Source organism: Ambystoma mexicanum, chromosome 8 (assembly GCF_040938575.1).
Source record: "Ambystoma mexicanum isolate Mex_15411 chromosome 8, UKY_AmexF1_1, whole genome shotgun sequence".
In the NCBI taxonomy this organism is placed as follows: Eukaryota; Metazoa; Chordata; class Amphibia; order Caudata; family Ambystomatidae; genus Ambystoma; species Ambystoma mexicanum.
This window is the reverse complement of record NC_090929.1, coordinates 1,456,470,026-1,456,493,498: the sequence shown is the minus strand read 5'-3', so window position 1 is coordinate 1,456,493,498 and position 23,473 is coordinate 1,456,470,026. Positions and strand designations below refer to the sequence as shown.

The following is a 23,473-nucleotide window of genomic DNA, read 5'->3' as shown; positions in this document are numbered from 1 at the left end:
ATTCATCAATGACCGAGAGTGCTACAAGTTGGGCCCCAAACACTCAAGACAGAGAGCATGGACGGCCGAGGCCGGGAATGATACCAAATTTAAAGGGGAAGCTCAATTTTTCTTTGCCAAAGGTTCCGGTACCATCCCCACGTTGGGGGACGCCCACAAGGATGGAGGAAAGGGGACGGGACATATAAGTAAGAAGCTGCAAGAGAAGGACACGCCGATGAGACTCCCGAGAGTTCGCAGGTGACAAAACAGCACTTCACTTACCGGAGCCTGGAACAAAGCAGACATGTCATGTGGAAGCCGTGAGTCACGGGAAAACGAAGAGGACAGGGTTGCGAGAAGGAAGCAGACAGAAAAGCTTCACCAACAATAGCCGATGAGTTCACCCAGACAAAGCGGTGACACCAGGGCATATCAGCGGCCACGCTGAATGCAAATTATAAATAAAGCAACCGAGAGAGGAAAAGCAAAAGGGCTTATTGTTAAAGAGGGAATTACAAACAAAACCATTGCAAATATGTGAATGTAAACAGTGCAAATATATGGGAAACCTGAATAGGATAATAAATCAAAAAGATACATTATCAAACAAAGTATGTGTGCAACTTGGGGAGAGGGCAGAGACCCCATATGAACAAAGGCCCTGGCAGGCGAGTATACCAGGCAATTACAAGTATGTGATTACAAAGCCCTCGCTGGAGACCATACCAGGCAGTTAGACGAAATGTACAAGAGTTAAAATAAAGGTCCTTGGAAGAATCACTACTAGTGAAAGGACATTCAGAACTAAAGAGGTTCTGATTCCAAGATGGCCGCCGACACCAGATAGGTGTGTCGGCAGCCGCTCCTGGTGCCGCGCAGCTTTTTTGGCTTTCCCACCACCATGGCGACAGAAAAAGTGGCAGATGACTGTAGGAATTGAAGAGGGGGATGGTGCCTCCCCGATCCCCTGGCAGAAGGCAACTACAGGTCAGATTGGGCACTCAGCCGTGAGACGCGCAGAGGCTCTGGCGGCTTGGCCAAACCCCTGGTTGATGTGCAGCCCCAAACAGCGATGGCGTGTGCGGAGCTGCTGGATTGCTGCAGAAAGGCAGCGGGATCCCATTGGAGTGCTCTGGCGGCAGTGGAGTCGCTGAGATCCATAGCGGGCTCCCAACATATGGAGGGCAGGGGCTCTTGTCAGGCCCTGCAGCAGCCAGCAAGGCAGGTGGAGGTATCCTGTGGGGCCCCGCAGGTCGTCGTAACAAAGATAAACAGGAAGAGGTGAAGAGACAGCCAGGTTAATGTAAAGTTCTGGGCTAGTAGGCCGCGCTGAGGGAGTGAGTAGAGTTTCCCAGTGTGGCACTCCCAGGGAGTTAGGAACGTCCCCCAACAACGGCAAGGAGAACAGCAGCCCACACAAACAAGTGGTCCGCAGGAGGACTGTACCTGAGCCTACCTCCCCAGGGAGCAGAAGGAGTAGCTGCAGAGCACACTACCAAGCCCAAATTCAACAACATAGCTTGGGGGAGCCGTGGACCTTGGGCTGCAGAGTGAGGCTGGATTGCAGGCAGTGACAGAATGGGAAAGGTGGTCTCCCCCTATTACAGTGCAGGCGTTTTTGGAGACCCTGACGGCACCAGGCGTGGAAGAAGTGGTGAGGTGGGTGCCAACTCCACACGAGGCAATTGCGGCACATAAGGGGGCACGCAAAAGAGGGCTTGTGTGGCACAGAAAGGGCAGCACTCCCTCCAATCAGCATCATAAAAAGGGAGCACATGGCAAAAAACGTTTGGGAAAGACGTCTAAATCTAAAGCCAGAACCTCCAAGCAGACCCCAATAGCGGGATACGATAGGCACTCTCCCCACATTGTGGGCACCGACCGAAACAAGGGACTTTGGTAAGAACACGCAGGTGCCGCCGAGGGAACAGGAGCCAGTATTTTACAATGGTCACCAGATTTGTCAATATCAAGATCTGGCAACAAGCACCCTGCTCAAGAGGCGGCTTATGGGCCCAATAGTTAAAGACCTGGCTAAGCGGGTAATCCGATACAAATGGACATCCTACACTTGACATGAGCTAAGACCGACAGGGAGAAAGCTCCTCCCAATCAGAGAATCGTTTAAGACCCAGGCCATGGGAATGGGCCGTGGCAGGGGAGAGGTGAAGGAGGGCGACACTACAAGGCCCATGCCTGAAACAAGGAGAAGAGACCAATGGAGGTGGCGTAGTGAATGGTAACAGTGGGTCTGACATGCCAACAAGAAGCATTGAGAGGGGGTGGTGGACATATTTGCTCGAATCTGGACAGAGGAGCGCAAGATGACGATTCATCTTGGAACCAATAAGGGTGGGTAAGCTAGCAAGGCTACTGAGGGGGGCCGGGGGCAGCAATTTAATTGAGGCAGTAAGGGACGATACAGGGACCAGTCACTCCCGCACGGAAGATATTCAGGAGTGTTTCGCCAGTTACTACACATCCCTATACACTTCGTAAGACCCCCCAGAGTCAACAACAAATCGAATTCCTCGAGGGAATACAGCTCCCTAGAGCGGAAGGGGACATTCAGGAGACATTCAGCCAGGAGATTACAGCGGAGGAGGCAAGGAAGGTCATAGCAGATATCCCCCCAAATAAGGCACCGGGACCGGATGGCTTTACAGCGATTTTATTTTAATAAAACTTTCTATGCAGTTCTGGTCCCCCAACTGACTAACCTATACAATAGCTTCCAGGAGACAGGGCGCATCTCGTCCTCCATGGACGTAGCCAAAATAACATCACTCCCTAAACCCAATAAAGATCCCACTAAGTGTACTTCATACAGACAGATAGCACAAATATGGACGCTAAAGTCTATACCAAAATCTTGGCCAAAAGGCTAGAGGGGCTTCTCCCGGTACTGATTCACCAGGACCAGTCAGGCTTTGTTTAGGGATGCACACAGCTGATAACATTAGGAGTGTGGCCCATTTTATCGAGAAAGCCGAAAAGTCAGCCACTCCATCAGTTCTTCTTGCCCTAGATGCGGAGAAGGTATTTGACCGGGTGGAGTGGTACTTGTTCAGAGTGATGGAAAAAAAAATGGGCCTGGGCAATCATTTTTTAACAATGGTCCAAGCCAATTACTAAACCCTGGTAGCTTGCCTCCCGATTAATGGATCTGTGCCTCGCCCTATTCGCCAGGTCGAGAGAATCGCTAGAGGCATGTAGGGATATACTTAAGGGCTTTGGGGAGGAGTCCGAACTCCAGATTAACTTCGACAAATTGAAAGTGCTTAATCTCACAGTAGGAGGTAGAGAAGTGGCAGACTTAAAGGTTCACCATTTATTTGGCATCCGGGGGGGGTTAAATATTTGGGGGTGCGGATTACCCCCCTCACTCTCCGGCTGGTACGACGCTAGCTACCCACCCATGCTGATGGCCATAAAAAGACACTTACAGAAGGAACAAGTTACTTACCTGTAACTGTTGTTCTCCAGCATGGGTCTGGCATGGATTCACATGCTCATGAATATTCCCCGTCGTCAGGCTGGGAATCCTCGGTAAAGAAAAAACCAGTATCAGTTTCGTTTCTGATCTGTCTTTCGTAGTAATAACCAATCACTGGTCTCTGCGTCATACTGACCACAGCCAATGACTGCCCTCTACCTAAGCACCGCCTCTGGCAGCCATCTTCAGAATTGGAAGCACGTGAAGTGGCAGTATGACCAAGTGAAGAGCCGCAGAGGGGTAGGCGGGAGGGTTCGCATGTGAATCCATGCCAGACCCATGCTGGAGAACAACAGTTACAGGTAAGTAACTTGTTCCTTCTCCAGCATGGGGTCTGGCATGGATTCACATGCTCATGAATAAAGAATACATAGCAGTACACACATGCACAACCACGGGAGGTGGCAAAGGCTCAACATTAAGCATCACATCAACTCAACATTAAGCATCTTACCTCCTCACCAGGCTCACCTCAGGCGAACAGGTTGCGCAGCACTGCTTGGCCGACCCTGGACTCCTCCCTGGAATCCCGGTCGACGCAGTAGAATTTCGTGAAGGTGTGCGTCGACCTCCACGTAGCAGCCCTGCATATGTCCAGCAGGGGCACACCAGATAGGAACGCCGTGGTAGCTGCGATCGCTCTGGTGGAATGGGCTCTCGGACGGCCAGGCAGCGGTCGGTTTGCCAACCGGTGACAGCACATGATACAGCCGGAGAGCCATCTGGAGATGGAAGCCTTCGAGAGAGCCTTCCCCTGATTGACAGGTCCAAAGTTCACAAAGAGTTGTGACGTCTTCCGAAAACCCTTCGTGCGGTCCACGTAGAACTTCAGCGCTCTAGCTACATCCAGCGAGTGCAAAGTCCTCTCAGCCGGCGACGAAGGCGACGGGAAGAACACAGGTAACACCAAGGGTTCGTTGAGATGGAAGTCCGACGGTACCTTGGGCATGAAGGAGGGGTGCGTCCTGAGCACTACCCTCGTGTCGTGGAAAGTCAAGTACGGGGCCTTGCAGGAAAGGGCCTGGATCTCTCCCACTCGTCGTGCGGAGGTGATGGCCACAAGAAAAGCTGTTTTCCACGATAGAAACTTCAACGGGGCCGAGTGCAGAGGCTCGAACGGAGGTCCCATGAGCTTGGTCAGCACCACGTTGAGCTCCCACGCCGGGGCCGGAGCCTTCACCGGCGGGAACGATCTGAACAGTCCCTTCATGAACTCTTTCACCAGACGATGAGACCACAAGGACGTCCGGCCCGTGGTTCTGGTGTATCGGGAGATCGCAGCAAGATGAATCTTGATGGACGCATGTGCCAGACCAGCTTTGGCCAGCGTCAGCAGGTACGGCAGTACTTGGGGAGCCGTAATCCGTAGAGGGTTAATCTTCTGTGCGTGGCACCAGACAGAGAACCTCTTCCATTTGTGTCCGTAGCATTTAAGAGTCGAGGACGCCCTGGCCTTTGCAAGAACCTCTCTGCAATCGGCCGGTATGTCGTATCCTCCAAACTCTAGTGCTGCAGGAGCCAGGCCTGCAAGTTCAGCGACTTCGGGTCGTGGTGGAGGATGGCGCCTCCTTCCCTGGAGAGTAGATCCGCGTCCGCCGGCAGCTTGATCGGCGGGGACGCTGACAAGTCCAGAAGGTCCGGGAACCATATCTGCCTCGGCCACGCAGGTGCGACGAGGATCATCCTGCACCGTGACCTCTTGAGCTGGTTGACGAGCCGGATTAGCAGAGGCAAGGGAGGGAACGCGTAGAGGAACAGGCCCTCCCAGGGGAACGAGAAAGCATCGCCCATGCTCCTCGTCTGGGGAAACCTGCTGGCGAACCTCCGGCACTTGGTGTTCGTCGCCGTCGCGAACAGGTCGATCTGGGGTGTGCCCCACCGTCGGAAGAGGCGATCCACCAGATCCTGCCGTAGTTCCCACTCGTGGCACGAGCGCAGCTCCCTGCTGAGTGAGTCGGCGATGGTGTTTTTTATCCCTGCCAGATGAAACGGCACCAGAAAAATCCCTTGGGCGACGGCCCAATGCCACAGGTCCTGCGCCTCCTTGGACAGCGCTGGGGACCTGGTTCCGCCCTGTTTCCTGATGTAAAACATGGTGGTGGTGTTGTCGGTGAAGATCCTCACCACCTTGCCCTTGAGGGACGGAAGGAAGGACCTGAGGGCCCAAAACACTGCACGGAGCTCCAGGACGTTGATATGTAGGGACTTCTCCGTCGGGCGCCAGAGTCCCCTTGCGTGCAGATTTTCGGTGTGCGCTCCCCACCCTTCCAGGGAGGCATCCGTGGTCACAGTCTCCTGGTGGGCTGGGGTCTGGAAGTCCATGCCCGCCGTCAGATGCGCGCGGGTGCCCCACCACCGTATCGCTCGTCGGAAACTCTCGTCGAGCTTGATCCTTTCCTCGAAGCTGCCCGTCGTCTGGATCCAGCGCGCATCCAGGAATTCTTGCAACGGGCGCATCCGGAGCCTGCACATGGGAATGAGGTAGATGCAGGAAGACATCATCCCGAGGAGGGACTTGATGGACCTCACTTTGGCCGCGTCGGCCACCAACATCCGTTGCACCTTGCCCAAGATGGCCCTGGTCCTCTCCTCCGACGGGGAGGCCAGAAGGGACACTGTGTCGAGCCTCGCTCCCAGAAACAGTGCGACTTGCGCGGGCACCAGGTGGGATTTGGCGTAGTTCACGGAGAATCCCAGGTCCGTGAGGAGTTGGACGGTCCTTGCCGTGTGGACCACGGCGAGCTCCCTCGTCTTGGCGCGGATGAGCCAGTCGTCCAGGTAGGGGTAGACGTGGATCCCCTCGCGGCGCAGCTGCGCCGCCACCGGTGCAAGGCACTTGGTGAATACCCTGGGTGCCGACCGTAGTCCGAAGGGAAGGGCTTTGAACTGGTAATGACGCCCTTGGACCACGAATCTGAGGAATTTGCGGTGCCCCTTTAGGATGGGAATGTGGAAGTAGGCATCCTCCAAATCCAACGACGATAGGAAGTCTCCTTCCTCCAGCTGACCCAGGACGTGCTGGAGGGTGACCATCTGGAACTTCTGCGCCTTGATGAACTTGTTCAGACGTCGCAGGTCCAGGATGGGGCGCCATCCTCCCGTCTTCTTCTTCACGAGGAAGTATCTCGAGTAGACTCCGGAGCCCCGAAGCCTCTTTGGGACGAGTTCGATGGCGCCCTTTCTGAGCATCGCCTTTACCTCCAGGAGAAGTTGAGGGACGTGAAGTTCTTTCCTGGCCACGGGGGGGACGCGCGGGCACCTTCTTTGAAACTCGAGCGCGTGGCCCCGGGCCAGGGCGTCCAGCACCCAACGGTCGGTGGAGATGGACTCCCACACGCTGACGAAGCCCGCCAGCCGGCCTCCCACCGGGGTGCTTCGGTGGGGGCCCGACACCACGGCCGGTTCAATCCTGCTTGGAAGCGGCCTTGCCGCCTTGACCTCCTTGGCGACGACGGCGGGGTCCGCTAGACTTGCCTCGTCCTCTGTAGGCCTCTTGCGACGACGAGCGGGCCGCTTGACGGTAGGAAGCGAAACCGCCGCCGGAACCTTTGGAGGCGCCCTTGCCTCCGCCGCTCCGAAAGGGCGTCCGTCGTTGCAGGACTCCAAGGGCCCGGGCCGTCTCAGTATCCGCCTTGATGGCCTGAAGGGAATCGTCCACTGTCTTCCCAAACAGGTTGTTCCCGTCGAAGGGCATGTCCAGGACTCTGGTCTGGACGTCCTGCCGGAAGTCCGTAGCTTTGAGCCATCCACGACGTCGAAGGCAAACACCGTTGCCCAGCTGGCGGAATCCAGTGTCGGCGATGTCCGTCGCCACGGTGATGGCGTGGTCCGAGGCCACCTCACCTTCCTGCAGGATCTCAAGGGCCTCCGCCCTCTTGTCGTCCGGCAGAAAATCCAGCAGGGGAGCCATCTTGTACCAGAGCTCCCTGTCGTAGCGGGCCACGATAGCCAAGGCGTTGGCCGCTTTAATCGTCGTCGCTGCCGACGAGATGACTCTACGCCCCATAGTATCCAATTTCTTTCCCTCGCCGTCCGGCGGGGAAGTCGATGTGGAGGCCGCACCCCCCCCCGCTTTCTTCCTGGCTGCCGCGGAGACGACGGAGTCCGGGGTAGGCTGCGCCCGGAGGCATAGGGGGGCCGTGTCCGGGACCCGGTACTTTTTCTCGTACCGGTCTCTTCTAGCTGGCGTCGTGGAAGGGTTCTTGAGGAGGGAAAGGCCCTCATCCCAAATGTCGTCCAACAGAGGCACTGCGAGGACCGTCTTCCTCTTGGCCTCGCGCCGCTGATAAAGGAAGCCTTCCTTTTTCTTCTCCTCAGGGCAGAGTTGGAAAAGCTCGGAAGCCCTGGAGATCATGGAGTGGAAAGATCCGATCTCGTCGGGCGGAGAGGCCCTGGTGGGAGGCGACGACGGAAAATCCTCGTCGTATGCCTCGTCGTCCATACCCGTCGCTGCCGTGTCAGTCCCTGTATCATCCCCTCGGGTGGACGGGGAGGAGGGCTGGAAGGGGCGCGACGGTTGAAAAGGAGGTGGTGGATGGATCCTTCTTTTCTTGGTAGGGGGAACACCAGAAGGTCCCGGTTCTGGATCCCCCGACGGGAGAGGTTCCTCCGTCGGTAACGGTAGCCTCGTCCTTATCTCGGAGCATAAGGACTGTATGGCCAACAAAATGGCCGCCGAGTTGTCTTGCGGCGCTGGCAGAGGGGAATCCGACGGGCGAGCAGGGGCCCCGTCGGTATCCTCGACGATGTCGTCGTCACCTGTGTCGGGGTCCATTCCGACGGGCTGGCCTTCTTCCACGCCTAGGCCGTGGCTTAAGACCTCGATCAGCTCCTCTTCTGAGGTTGAGGCCGACTCTACGACGACGCCCTGCCCCCCCTTCTTCCCCACGGAGGGTTTCACGGGGGTCCTATCGATGGGCACAAAGGAAGACTCCCTCCGAGGAGGCAGGGAGATTCTGGGCCCTGAGGTCGCCACCACTGGTGCAGCCACCACAGGCTGAGCCAGGGCCGCCGCGACCGTTTCGATAGAGGGCTTGGTCGGATGGATCAAGGCCTTCACCACCTTAGGTGCGCTCACCGCCTTATCCTTGAGGGAGGGGGCACTGCCACGCTCCTCCTCTGCCTTAGAGCTCGACCGGGGCCTCTCCAGGAGCTTCGCCGGGTGCTCGGCCTTCCTCTTACCCGACCCAGAGCGTTGGCTCGTGGTTGATGGTGCCGGGGAGGGTGCGCCCTGCCTGGCGCCCGTAGAGCCCGACCGTTCAGCGCTCCCGGTGCCAGCGGACTTGCGGTGCTTGGCCTTATGTTGGGCCCCCGTCGCCGGGGCGCCCTCAAAGGTCTTAGAAGACCGCTCGGATTTCTTCTTCTTCTCGCCAGACGGGCTCTTACCCTCCAGCCAGTTGGCGAGACGTTGATGGCGGTCCTTCATGGTCCGTTCCGACATGTTGCCGCAAAACGCACAGTCCTTCTCCACGTGCGTCTTGTCCTCATGAAGGCAGTAAAGGCAGAAAGAGTGTTCGTCCTCCTTGAAGACGTTCTGCAGCTGGCATCCAGGGCAGACCCTGAACAGCTTTCCGGGCGTCGAGCTTCCCTTCTCCTGGGCCATCTCCGAGACAGGGCCTGAGAAGCTTCTGGAGTCCTCCGAAGTGTAGCTCGACGAAATCTTCACCCTTGAGGGGCACAGATGAATCCGACACGGGTCCCCGTTGATCGGATGTAGGATCGGTGGAGCTTGAGGCTCTTTTGACCGAAAGAATCGAAGTTTTTTGTAAAAAGCGCGAAAAAATAGCACTAACGCTCGAGAGCAATAGCACGAGGATCCCAACACATGAACGTGCGGTAAAAATCTGAAGATGGCTGCCAGAGGCGGTGCTTAGGTAGAGGGCAGTCATTGGCTGTGGTCAGTATGACGCAGAGACCAGTGATTGGTTATTACTACGAAAGACAGATCAGAAACGAAACTGATACTGGTTTTTTCTTTACCGAGGATTCCCAGCCTGACGACGGGGAATATTCATGAGCATGTGAATCCATGCCAGACCCCATGCTGGAGAAGTGGAGGAATCTCCGGGTCTCCTGGATGGGTGGCAGTTAAGATGATCACACCCCCGTTTGCTTTCTCTTTTCCAGGTAATCCCACCGGCGGTCCCATCCAATTTTTTTTTGTTAGAGAATGTGACAGGGAACTTCATATGGGAAGGGAAGAGGTTGCGGATTAATTGCCATCTACGGATGTCCCCCAAGAGGGAATGAGGGATGGCACGTCCAAAATTCCAACAGTATTCTGAAGCTGCACAATTGTGGATTATACAAGATTGGTTCACAGAATTGTCGGGGAACCAATGCGTGGCAGTGGATCATGCAGTGGTTCAGCACGACCTGAGGGAAGTCATGTGGCTACCGCGTCAAAATAGACCAAAGCATTTGTACCTGAGCACCATAACTAAGCTGGTAGCAGACACATGGGATAAGCTAGTGTGGAAATACGGGATAACTACCTTCCCCTTGCCCATTACTCCCATCTTTAACAACTTGGACTTCACCCCAGGAAAGGAAAGAGGGGCTTTTGGCCAATGGGGGGGGGGGGGGCTAAGGGGGATGCAGGGTGATTCGAAATATGGACCAAGGCCCAACCATCAGATCGTTTGTAGAATGCAAGCAGGTGTTTGGGGTGGACGATAGAGAGGATTTGTTATTTTCAATTACAGTATTGGCTGATGAGCAAAGATTAAAGCAGCGGCCACCCGAGAACTAATATTTTAAAAATTCTGATAACATATGACGGGACCAAGGGCCTTGTCTCCAACTTATATAAGATACTGGATGATGCTACTCCTCGAGCAGCATGGCCATCTGTGGTTCATTGCGAAAGGATGATCAGGAGGGAATTTAGTAAGGAGGAATGAGGGAGATTGTGTTTATTGATACCAAAGGCGATCAAGGCATCTCAATTACAAGAAGCCTGATACAAAATACTGTACAGCTGGCATTACACCCCAGCCCGCCTATACAAGACATACCCTGAAACGTCCAGGGATCATTGGAAAGGCTGTGGGGGGGGGTGTGGTGGGATAGGCACCGGGTCCCATATATGGTGGAAATATCCTAAAATTGTAACCATTTTGGAGGGAAGTGCTGGCCGCACTGGGACAAGCATTTGGGGTGGGAGGGGAGAGTTCTCTGGAGCTGGTTTTTCCAGGGCTGGGAGGAAGGGCACCAAAAGGTAGGGAACGGATCAAGGCACAGATAGTGCTAATTTAGGCAGCAATGACACTCGTAGCCCAAAGATGGAAAGGAGCAGTGGTCCCTACCACACAGGACTGGCTCTGCAAAGTGTAGGAGCTAGTGGCGATGGAATGGGCTACCCACGCTTTGAATAATAACCTGCCCAGATTTGCCAGAGATGAAGGGGTGGGGGCTTGACATTCTTGAAAGATGATTACAGAACCCAGTGGTGCCCCCAGCGCCTGAGACTGATGGAACCACATGAACGGCCCTTACAAGGTTAAAGAGGCATCAAGGGTCCCAGGGGCAATGGGGACATAGGGTGTGGGGAGTTGGATGGGGAAAGTATAACTGGTTGTAAAATCAATTTTTTTAAAAAAAAAGGAAATAAAGATGCTCTGAGAAGAAATATCAGGACTAAGAAAAGGAATGTGTTAACCAGGCAAGAAGGAACAAAACCCTGGCAGAAAAGTTGACCAGGTGTCCTGAAACTGACAGAATTACAAAGCCAGACAGTTGTGCGTCAGTTCCTTGTGCCTTTCTTGGCCCACAACACTGTTTGCGAAACGAAAGTAAAGAAGAATCCAGGGGAAGGGAACCACCTTCGGGAGCAAGGACCTTTATCCTTGAACTTTTGTCTAGGAGCCATTTATTCTTCCTTTGTTAAACACTTTTCTAAATCATCCAAGGTTAAAGATATTTCCATCTTCACCTTAGAATTGTGTTTATAGTGTGAAGGTCGAATAGAACTTTGGACACAGGGCAGTTTTGTTTTGGACATTCTGACACAAACAGATCCTTACTTTTGGTTTAGGTAGGGAAATTCCTCTTAGAGCAGGGGCAGAGAGGCATGGCTAACTTGTGTCAGTTTCATTCGGGACTCCTCACAAATTCCAGAGTAGTGCTGGAGTGACATTCTTTACTTTTTGTTGTGGAGCTCAAAACCAACACAACGCATTCTACAGGTTCCTGCATAGGGCCTACAGGTATCCAGAAGTTAAAGAAGTGGGAGCTAGCTTGTTGCAGTAGGCATTGTGGTGACTGGGCCAAATTGCTTAATGTGATCTGGGGGTGTCGCTCCATCAACAAATGTTGACGAACAATTGGGCCAAATAGGTGAAACCCTAGCATTCAACCAAGATACAGTAAATACTTCAATACCGGGTGAATCACTATAACAAGAGTTGCAGAACCAGCTTACAATATTGAGAGGCTTAGCATCAGCTTATGTAAAGAGGACAGTAAAGACAATGATTGAAGTAGCACACAACTGCACACTGCTGAGGGGAAGAAAAACCCTTTGCAATGTTGATCTGGGACATGGTGAGATGGGAGGGAGGGCAAAGGGTGATGGGATAGACAAAGGTTTATAAAGCCAGAAATACAAAGCAAAGCATTACAATGTAAGCAAAATGCTATGAATAAACCCAGCCCACCTTACCTGCAACTCCTGTTCTCCAGCATTGGTATCTTATAGAATCACATGCTGTATGAATATTCTCCAATCAGGCTGGGAATCCTCGGTAACAACAGTTTAATTTTTGGACAGAAATTAAAGTCTCTTTAGTACTTCAGCTCAAGTACATTATTTCTTCGGGTCATATTGGCCCCAGCCAATGGAAAGGGATCCCTCAGCTATCCCCCTGGATGCCATATTCAAATTTGGCACAACGCATGCAAAGTGTCAGGATGAGCCAAGATGGAGCCAAGCGGGGTAGGCGGGAGGGTCGCACATGAATCTACAAAAGATACCAATGCTGGACAGGAGTTACAGGTAGGTCACTTATTCCTTCTCCAGCATTGGATCTTTCACAGATTCACCTGCTGTATGAATAGATTACAAGGCAGTACCATGATACAACAATGTTACATTGCCAGGCTTTTCTTCTAGAGTTTTTGGCCAAACATCTACAGCAGAAAAAATTAATCGAAAAATATGGGGGTGGTGTTGGGCGGGGAGGGGTAAGGGTGTTTAGGAAGGGTAGGGGGTGTGGGGAATAGGCAATAGATGGGGAAGGGAGACATTTTATTTAAAAACAATGTTTCAGCCAAAAATATTCAGCAGAAAACTGTACGAAAAAAACTACTGATCTAAGAACACAGAACCCAGTACCACATAACCATAACAAGTGGAGGTAAGCTCCTTGTAGAAACACCACAGGAGATACTGACCTTATGCAAACAGGTTACGCAGAACCGCCTGTCAGACTCTTGCCGTAAAATCTTGTTAAGGTGTGTACAGATCTCCAGATTGCGGCCCTGAAGATGTCCAAGGGGGAACTGTTGACAGGAAAGCTGTTGTGGTGGCAACAGCCCTTGTTGAATGACCGCTGGGCCTGCTAGGGAGAGGCCTGTTGATGACAGAAGGGGATCCAGGAGGAAATTCCCTGGCAGTGGACGATTTAGAAAGTGCGTTCCCCATCCCAGAAGGGCCAAAGCCACAAGAAGCTGATGAGTCTCTCAATGACAATGTGCGGGAGACGCAATACTTTAAGGCACACATCACATCCAGAGAATGCAACTAGCATTCCACCCACAGGAGAAAAAGGAGACCCGAAGAAGACGGGTAGCACCACTGGCTCACTGAGATGAAATGTTGAAGGAACTTTGGGTACAAAGGACTGGTTCGTACGCAACACCACCTGGGACTGGTGGAAGACTAAATAGGGGGATTTGCAAAACAAAGTCTGGATCTAGCCCACACCTAGCCCACGCGATGGTGATGAGTAGAGCCGTCTTCCAGGACAGGAACTTGAGTGGAACTCGATGCATAGTTCAAATTAAGGCTTCATAAGTCTTGAAAGGCCGGAGCAGGTCACCCAACTGGCGTTAAGGAACGAAACGGACCTCTGATTAATTTCTTGAGCAAGCAGTTGGACCACTGAAAAGGTGCAGAAGAGGAGCAGGTATATCGGGAAATAGCCACAAGGTGCACCTTGATTTAGGAGTGAGCCAGGCCCGACTTAGCTAGCGGTTAGCAGATATGTTAAAATGTCTTTTGGTTGAATGGTAAACAGGTCTCGGTCCCGCGCTACACACCAGTGGGAAAAATGTTACTCTTGTAACAGGCAATCGTGGAAGAAGCACATGCTCAAGCTAGAATGTCTGCAGTCCAATCGTACAGAGGCGGCTACATCGGGGGAGTGGAGTACAGGGCAAGGTGGTCAGAGTACCAGAACTGGGGCAATAATAGCAGTTTGCACTGATGTTGTCTCAAGACATTTAACACCCGAGCCACTAGGGGAACCGAGGGGGGGGAAGGGGGAATGCACAGAGGAACTTCCCCCTCCCAGGGGAATGCAAAAGGATTTCCCAGGCTTTCCAGATGAGGGAAGCTGCTAGCAAAGGCTTTGCACCTCTTGTTGAGGTGGCAAACAGGTTGATTTTTGGGGTGCCCCTGCAACGGAAAATCCAGCAGAGCCGAGACTCCCAGAGCCCTCATTCGGGATAGGAGCCACGTTTCCTGCTGAGGGAATCCACCATTGTGTTCTGAGCACCTGGTAGGTGGAAAGAAATGAGAAACATCTTATGCTCCAATGCCCAGTGCCACAGCATCTGTGCTTCCATAGATGGGGAGAGAGATCTGGTGACCCCTTGCTTGTGTGCATAAAGCATTGTGGTGGTGTTAGTGAAGATCCGAAACACATGACCGCTGAAAAGAGGAAGGAAGAACTTGAGGGTTCGAAAGACTGCGCAGCTCCAGAAGGTTGATATGGAGAGACTTGTTTGTCCAGACACACCTGGCATGCATATTCCCTGTATGCGCACCCCCAACCAGACAGTCCTTCATGACTGATTTAGTGTCGAGGCATGAGAAAAGGAGCGCTTGTACATGGTGAAGGCAGGCCGATTACCAGAGGCTGTCTGGAGAGTAGATGGACATTGTCAAGAAGTGATTGCACCCAGCCTTCTGAGGGAGTGGCTTGCAAGAATCCATGTCCAATAGAGCGCCCAAATAGAGAGCCTGTTGAGACGGGATCAAACAGGATTTTGGAAAGTTCAGAGAATCCTAGAGATTGTAGGCAGTGGATAGTCTGTGCGGTATGATGTGCAGCCAGGGAAAACTGTCGCCCGTACCAGCCAGACGAGGTATGGGTAGACATACGCACTTGAGTGAAGGTGTGCCACAACTCGGGCCATACATTTGGCGAGAACCCTTGGGGCTGACTGAAGGCCTAAGGGCAGTGCTCTGAACTGGAAGTTGTGTCCTGCCTCTGTGAACCAGAGGTAGTTAAAGTGTTTTGGATGAATGGTGATATGGAAAAGCGCATCCTCCAGAGACAGGGATGCCATAAAATACCCTTTTGTCAGTTGCGATAAAACCTTCTGCAGAGTAACTATCCTGAAAGTTTGAGCTTTGAGGAATTTGATGAGGACCCGAAGGTCTAGGATGGGTCTCCAACCTCAGGTTTTCTTTTTTACTAGACATAAAGACACTTGTCCTCGTGGCTGAGATGGGGATCTTTCGGTGGCTCCCTTCGACAGACTTCCTGTAATAGTAGATGGATGTGCTTCTCTACCTTTTTTAACGGAGGAACAGTGGGCGATTATTTCGACAAACTCCAGTGTGTGACCCTGCTGGATAATGGATAACATCCATCCGTCTATGCCTCTCTATGGTGATGGACTTCCACTTGTCAACAATTTGGGAGAGCCTCCGTCCCACTGGGGTGTGAAAGTGGAGGGCGTCAGGCTTTGTTTAAATGGCTGGCTCACGGTATGCGAGGAACCCTAGCATCGCTGGTTTCCCTTGTAGGTTTTTGACTTTGTCTTGTACGCGTCCATAGCAGAGTAAGATGGGTACCAGTATGAAGGTGAATGGTATGAAGGGTGATGGTCCTTAGTCACCCTGGATAAACAGGATTTTCCTCGACCAAAAGGACTGCCGGCATTGCTGCAGGTACAATATTATGGAAAACATTTCCAGGTAAATTGCGATGATCATCATTGCATGAAACTCCATGAAGTAGAGCTGCATAGTAATAACTGCAAAGTTCAGGAAACCCTCAACCCAACAGTCATAAGATAGCTTCAATGTTGACAGCGAAAAAAAAGGTGCATCACCGCAACTCCATGAAGTCGAGTAGCATGGTAATAACTGCAACGGTCCAGAAACCCCAAACCCAACCTTCAACAGTGGAGCAACAACCAGTCCAGCGCCCTAAACAGTGACCAGGGAAGAAAGGTGGGAATTACTTGAAAAATACACTAACCTGAGAAGCAGAATCTTGGTAAGTAATATTTTCTGCATTTAGAATAGAGGAAGTCCTTGACCAACCTGGACAGCTTGGTAAATACAGACTCCCTCACACAACACTAGAGAAATTGCTAAAAATCTTCAAACGAAGACATCTGAAGGTGTCAAATACCGCAGCAACTGATTGCCGAATCCCTCAGCACTGCAACCAGGCAGAGGATTAGGAATTTGCTTCTTACAATTTTAAGGCTTCTAGCATACCAAATCCAGGCAGTACAGCGAGCAGTAAGCCCCACGCAGAAGGTAACATCCACATATAGTGAAATAACGTGAGGGACATTAGCAACCAATAGGCTGTGGTCAGTAAAATATTTCCCCGTTTTGCAGGCCAACGACTCCATTAAAGCAAACATTTGGGGCAACCAACTGACAATGCCAACAGTGAAGGGATAAGAGCTGGTAGTTAGTACGGACCCTGGCAACAGGATTATAAAATATTTCTGGCCACTTTAGAAATTGCTGGCCTATACCAAATTGTAGTCTGATGCATAAAATCCCAGTCAACGATTTAAAGGCTGTTGCCACATTTAAATTGGCCATTGCATAATTACCAGCCTTAGAATCTACCCAATTCAGCACCAAAAGAAGCCTGTGCAAATTCAAGGTTGTATTCCTGCCTGGAATGTCTCCAGGCCAATCTTCCAAAATCCGTTCATCTCCAACACCTGGAAGTCTACCACCTAACATTTTGCTGAGACTGTTCAGTGTTTGAGAGAGTGGCTTGTATGAGTCACATTTTGAATCAGATTTACCAGGTTTCAAGAGTAAAATAATGAATGCTTCTCTCATAGAAGGGGAAGATCACCACATAAGAATACCTCCTCCAATATTGCATGAACTGTGCAGCCAAGATATCGGCAAATGCTATAGAAATAAACTGAGTGCATCAAGACCTGGGATTTTAAGTATTAAACAAAATATCTGAAACATAAAAGAGTGGTACATTTCAGAGTGGACAAAAACACTGACCATTAATTAAATAAAGGGCAGTGGGATAAAGGGGTTATAAAATGGGTCAGGATGGGGTGGCATAAAAAACATGGGGCGGGAGAAACCCAAATTCTTTTTTTTATATAAAACAAATAAATCGGGGGTTTTCAGTATTTTTCCACTATGAAACCACTCTAATTGTGGTCGGTAAAATCAAACGCGTATAGTAGCTAAACTATGTATTGTCCACAATGTATCATGTTGAACCAATGGAGCATCTAAACATTTGTACAGACAGGCAAAATTTGTCAATCTCATCTTAGAGGGCCATTGTCTGTTCCCTACTCATGGAAGCCAATTGTAGAATATTGTACAAACCAAAAGGGAATATATATACACACACGGTAAGCTAAGCAACCATAACTCCCGCCACCACCGTGCACTGATAAGACTAACACCCATGATATCACTGATGACATCACATATCTGGGCCATTTGTTTTTGTTCACTGACGTATACAGGCGAGGTGGTTTTGTTCACCGACAGTCAGAATATTAAAACTGAAAAAGGCACTATACATCTAGAAGTTAACCTGGTCATATGTTCTTTAATTACTTTCCTTAGGGTTTGGTCTCAGCTCATGGAGCACATACATGGGGAAATGGGCAGGCCTCAAACACAATTAATTTGTATACATGAAGATAAACTTTGTCATTAACATTTTCTGATGATGCAGTTTCTTTCTTCCTTAGTTTAGCTGTATGTGCCTCTGATTTATATATATTGTTTGTACCAGCACAAGTGTTGCAAGTCTTGAATTGTTAGCTAGTTATTACATGTTTAACATTACTCAAAACTCTGATAAGGTAGCATTCATTATTGTACTATTCAAAATTACAAGATTATAAATAGTGTACCTCTATGGTGCATGCTGTAGTCTTTGCCTATGTTCATTTATGATTAGGTTTCTGTATTAACAAATATTCCAATACAATGATTTTAGACAAGTACATTCTTTAATAAAGTAGTTCATGATAGGTCTCACGATCACCCCTGACGTCTTGTTACCAACAATATGAACACAACCCCTTGTAGGGACTTTTCATCAAAATGTATTTCACATGTGATGTCATCAGTGATGTCCTGGGTGTTAGTCTTAGCAGTGCACAGTGGTGGCGCGAGTTATGGTTGCTTAGCTTACCATAACTGGCCAATTTCTGGGGGGTTTCGGTTTTACTTGTAACCATAATGTCCCTTTAACAAAGCCTTTGCATTGAATTTCATAGGTTTTTATTAGTGCAACTTAACCGTAACATCCCTTTAACAAAGTGTTTTCAGTGAATTTCATGGGTTTTTACCAGTGCATGCCATTTTCCTACAATTTACTAATATCATACTTACCAAATATAGCAATATTTGTGTCCAATTTACAAAGCGTCACCTTAAAACTCTGCCATTTCCCACCTTCTAGAATCATTTTTTAACAATTCTATACACTTCTTTTGCAACTATTTCAACTAGTTTTGCATCCGTAGATGTCTACGAACAACATCTGACTTCATTGCAGACCTTCCGGACAGTGCCACATGACCATACGCTGGCGCGCGGCATGATGACGTGTCTGAGAACCCGTCTGCACTTCACAATAAGATCCATGCTTCGCAGACAGTTCCAAACTGCATTTTCTACTGATCTAGGAACTTTCAACTTCAAAATTTCCATTGCACAGCTCTAACACCTATTCCTACTCATTATCCATTAACAATCTAGTACACAGTACATTTAGCAAAACTGCTATTTATCTTAAAATGGCATCGGCTAAGGCCATCTCTCCTCCCCAAGAGCCACCATCACTGCAATCAAGGAGCATGAGAACCACTGCCCCCTACCTTAGAAATAACACGCGCAACATTTTCCCCTGTCAACCTAGCCCTTCATATTAGTGTTTCGTGCCCCTTCCCTCATTTCCCTCCCCACCTTTTGTTCTTAGCTCTCCTGCCAAAAAAAAATACATCCAAAAATAATAAAATAAATGTTCCTTTAGGAACCCCCTTTCACAGTTAAAAAATAGAAGTAAAAAAACGTATAGGCTCCATCTACTTTATATTTCTCAGTAAAGTACATAGACTCAATAAGATTTTCCAACATTTTCATTTGCATTTTGTCTTATGATAATGAAAATATTGTGGCGTTCATCCTCCGTTCCAGGGACTGGAACGGTGGATACTGGCCCGGCAGCCCAAGTTATCACCCCAAGCAAAGCGAGGGTGGATAACTGTCTCTGGGCCATTATCCCCCATTCCAGCCCCTGTAATGAGGGATGAAGGCCTTTAGCACCCTAGGTTCCCAAAGCGGGAATACGGGGTGCTTAAAAAAGGATTTTTCTTCCTACAGGAAAATCCTTTTCCAAGATGGCCACCATGGGAAGGGAGGGGAGGGTTCCATACAGGGCCCCTCTTCGCTTTACATGGTAGCCTGCAGAAGGCAAAAAGAGAACTATGACCATATTACCACGAGCACATTTTTCTTCCATTTCAAATCTATCCCAATTTCGAATAACTTTACAACAAAGCCAGTCCCAGGTGGGCATGGCCAATTAACCCCATGTTTTGTCCCACGTGGTCATGGCCAGTAGCCAGATTGTCCGGATCATGACCTTATTCCATGACCCACACAATCTGGCCACAGGCTACACCTCAGTCACCAAAGGTATATCACTATTTTTTGCACCTACACCAGGACACTTCTTGACAAAATCCATTCAGACTTTACGAAAACATTTGTATCTAGATCTATAATCTTTCTGAAAACCTTTGTGTAGATTTGTCAAATGGCACCACATTTATAAGCCTTTACATTATTTTGACACATCCCCCCCCCCCCTCTAATTTTGCCCCCTCTTGACAGAATCCCAAACTTCGCCAACACATTCGGGATCAGGTCAGGAATATAATTGCAAAGTTGCATGCAGTTTCATTAAGTGTCGCCAAAGTTATAAGCCATCCAAGAACTGCTTTTCACCAACCCTGTAATGCAGAGGTGTCCATGAACTTCACAGGACTGTTCGCGTACATCCGAACTGTTTGCGGACTTTCGCGGCAAAAAAAAAAAAAAGCCTGTATTTTTGCTTCTTGCAGCCATATTCCATCCCATCCTCATCACCCCCCCAGAGATTGTGCAATGTTGTGTTTAATATGTTTTTACTGCGATGTCCGCGGACACCAGCCGCTGTCAGCGAATACAAGATGGCGGGCGTTGCCAAAAATCTGACGCACCTCATGCTTCACTCCAACCAATCAGCGAACACGTGTGACCGCAGACATGACGCAAGCCAATTATCCAATCGGTGTCCTGTCCGCAGAGCAAACAGGGAAGTGTGTTCGCGGAGTGGACATAGATATCACTTTTTTTTTTTAGACCTACTTTGATCGTTTTAAAAAAATAAAACACTGGACGTATTTTCACCAAATTTACAAAAGCACGCTTTCGGGCCAAGCCGCTGCTCCTACCGCAAATTTGGTGAAAATCCGTCCAGCAGTTCGGGCTGTAGGCGCAACAGACATTTTTTCTCCATTCAGTCTATGGGAAAAAAAGAATTTTGGACCCCCCCTTAACTTCGCCCCCCCTAGAACAAACTTTGCAAAAAAATTCAGAGTGGGCCATATACTTTATTTTGCAAAGTTTGGTGAGGATTCGTCTAGGGAGAGCAAGCCGCCCAAAAAGTGCTCTTCCTACGAGATTCCCATTCATTGTGTCAGCGCGGTACATAGATCTACAATTGAGAACTGGCGGTCGACCAAGCCAAGGTGTAACTGGTTTATCAGTGCTTTCATGCAATCGCTTGGTATGCTCAGAATATTCAAAATTTAGCAAGCCTTTCTAAAGCCAGGTCTTAACCAGTTGCAGCATCATTGTTATAAACGTCTTAACTTCGGCATATCCTCAGCGGCTGAAATATTTTAGGAGACAATCAGGCGACTCAACGCACCAGTCATGAATGCTTTCAATTATAGTGATGACTGATATTTGGTATTACCCAGGAACAACATGATGAGGCACTGGTACACAGGTGTGGACTGGGAACCAAAAGATGTCCGGGAAATCATTTTCAAAAGTGGCCCCCTATTATACATTTTCAGCAAGCATAATCCTTTCTCTATGCGAAAAATTGGAAATACCACACAAAAGTGGCCCAGGATGTAGAGGCCTAGCAGGAAATCTACAGAGTTCCCTATAGGCCAGTTCACCCCGGCTGGTACATGTCCCTTTCCAGCAGTCTGACCGCATCTTCATGCCATCACAGTTACTTGTGTAGCATGTTCCTAATGCCCGAATCTATAGCTATATGTACCAGATAATGAATACCCTAAAATATTTCCAAACACTGCTACAGGTGAAAGTTGAATGTGGGTTCTCATAGAAATGACACATTTCAATCTTAAGTAAAACAATTTAAATGTTGCATAATGTGGAAAATTGAATGCAGAAAATGTATTCTTCACAGTTCAGGCAGTCGGGTGGCTGTCAGCTTGAGAAAATGTGGTCTACTTCAAATCCAGGCTCCCTTTGCAAGGTTCCTGGTGTGGTGCAGAAGCTGTGCTCAAGAAGAGAAACATGTGCAACTCTCCGCTCAGCCTGAGGCAGAATCGCACGTGGCTCTGTGCACTTAGGAATCCTGCAAGTTACCACCCTTCGAGACATACTGCTTGGGGAGCAGCAGGCTCAAGTCTGCATCAGTGGGCCTGGAGTATGAGGGTGGTCATGAGGCTGTGAGAGATGTGGCGTGTGGCAATGGGGGCAAGCTAACTAATGAAGATAAAACTATACCTCTCCACCTTACACTTCAGAAAAGGACCTGAAGACCCTACTCTACAAAGAACAGTTGCCAACCACGGACCTCGCCATTCAACGCATTCCCCTCCTCCACTTTAAAAAAAAATAATAATACACATAAATAGAGATGGAGTCCTTGGGCTACGCAGAATCTGCTTAGTTCCCCTAAACTCCTGGGGTTAATATCAGTCAAACATCTCACACAAACAATTTTTGAGGAGACCCTGTTCAATAATTGGTCAATATGGATTCTGTTTGAAAGCTTCTGGAGAACCCAAACCAATTAAAAACCTACATGCCTGGTAACTTCAACCAAATGTCAGAAAATTACCCAGGTGTCCCTTATTTGGAGACATGTTCCAGCACGCAGACATGAGGAAAGGTTAAACGTTTGGAAAATGTTAAGCAAATAAAGTAACATTTTCTTTGTCCCCTCCCTTGCTAGTCAGAACTTAGGTCGGCACCAACGGATAGAATTTTAAGTGTGTGCATAATCAGGAAACCCACATTTCCCTTACACCTTGGGGCTAAGCAGAGGTCACCAAAACCAAGGATTCTGCCATATACCAATGAGCAAAGGCTACGATTTGTAGATTACAATCCCAATGACCCTATCCATTTTCTCCATTGCCAAACCCCATTAAGGACATTAAACATGGCTAGGGTTTCAAAATTCAGCATATTTAAAAATGAACCTCTGGCCCTGGAATTTAAAAACACTCTGGGTTCTGAAAGGGTCTAAAAGGATAATATAGTTGGTGTTTGAATAAAATTGAAACTGCTTGGATGGTTTCTTGTCCACACAGCCAGCTCTTAAGAGTCCCCTGTAACTGATCATATAGGAACCCTCAGGAGTCCCCTGTAACTGATCATATAGGAACCCTCAGGAGTCATACAAGTTTGTGACACTTAAAATGACTAGAGGTTCAGATGCCAAACCTCCTCTACAGCAAACATGAGACCGTCTTGACTGCTTCAAAAAGGTAGCCAACCAAACTGAAACCCTCCAGTCGGGGCATGAATATGAACAACATTGAATGTTCTAGCATTTACTGTACATAAGCTAGACCCACATCATACAGCTTGAATCAAAGGCTTCGTGATGATAGAGTGAAGAGCGAAATAATTGAGAAAAGCCATGAAGGGGCTGCCAGACCCGAAAATAAATTTTGAACCTACCCATCCACTATAATATTCCATTTTGGGACAGATTTAGGATCCTTCGAAGCAGTTGCCCAGCAATCATTTAAGACCAATTCAATATTTGTATCATTCTGATTCAGGAGTTGCACCTCCAAGAAAACTGGTTCACGAAGACGTTTCACCACAGGATATTGCTGATCACTGAATGGGCTCATATAGGATTGATCTAGAAAAAAAACAAAGAAAGTAGTTCAATGGAATATGAGCTTGTCTAAAAAGGTAAAAGTATTATTGATTAAAAAGGCAACACATCAGTCCTTAAACATCCAATCAGTAACTTACAAAATGGTTAAGCCTTAATCTCAGCCAGTAGTGGCTGGTGAATTTTTAAGTGGAGGGGCATCAATATTTGCCGCAAATATGCCCTAGCAAGGGAGCCTGAACCTATGAAGGGGGGCTGCAGGGTGGGTGAAGAGTGGGGTGGTGTTTACCCCCTGAGAATCTTTTTTTTTTTTTTAAATAAAGGGTTAAAATGGTGCATTTTACAGAACGCTAGTTTGGCTTGTTGCCCAATATTTTCAAACAGTTTGCAATTGGTTTTGTAGGATCAC

General features: G+C 49.1%; 1 protein-coding gene across 2 annotated transcripts in view; it reads right to left on the bottom strand.

The window, feature by feature from the left end:
* LOC138473107 (zona pellucida sperm-binding protein 2-like) overlaps positions 1-23,473 on the bottom strand; it is an 895,281-nt gene that overhangs the window by 127,353 nt on the left and 744,455 nt on the right. For both annotated transcript variants that reach the window (XM_069611626.1, XM_069611625.1), the window contains exon 14: positions 22,899-23,088. In XM_069611626.1, coding sequence (XP_069467727.1) covers positions 22,899-23,088 — 190 coding nt within the window. The remainder of the gene's footprint in view (positions 1-22,898; positions 23,089-23,473) is intronic.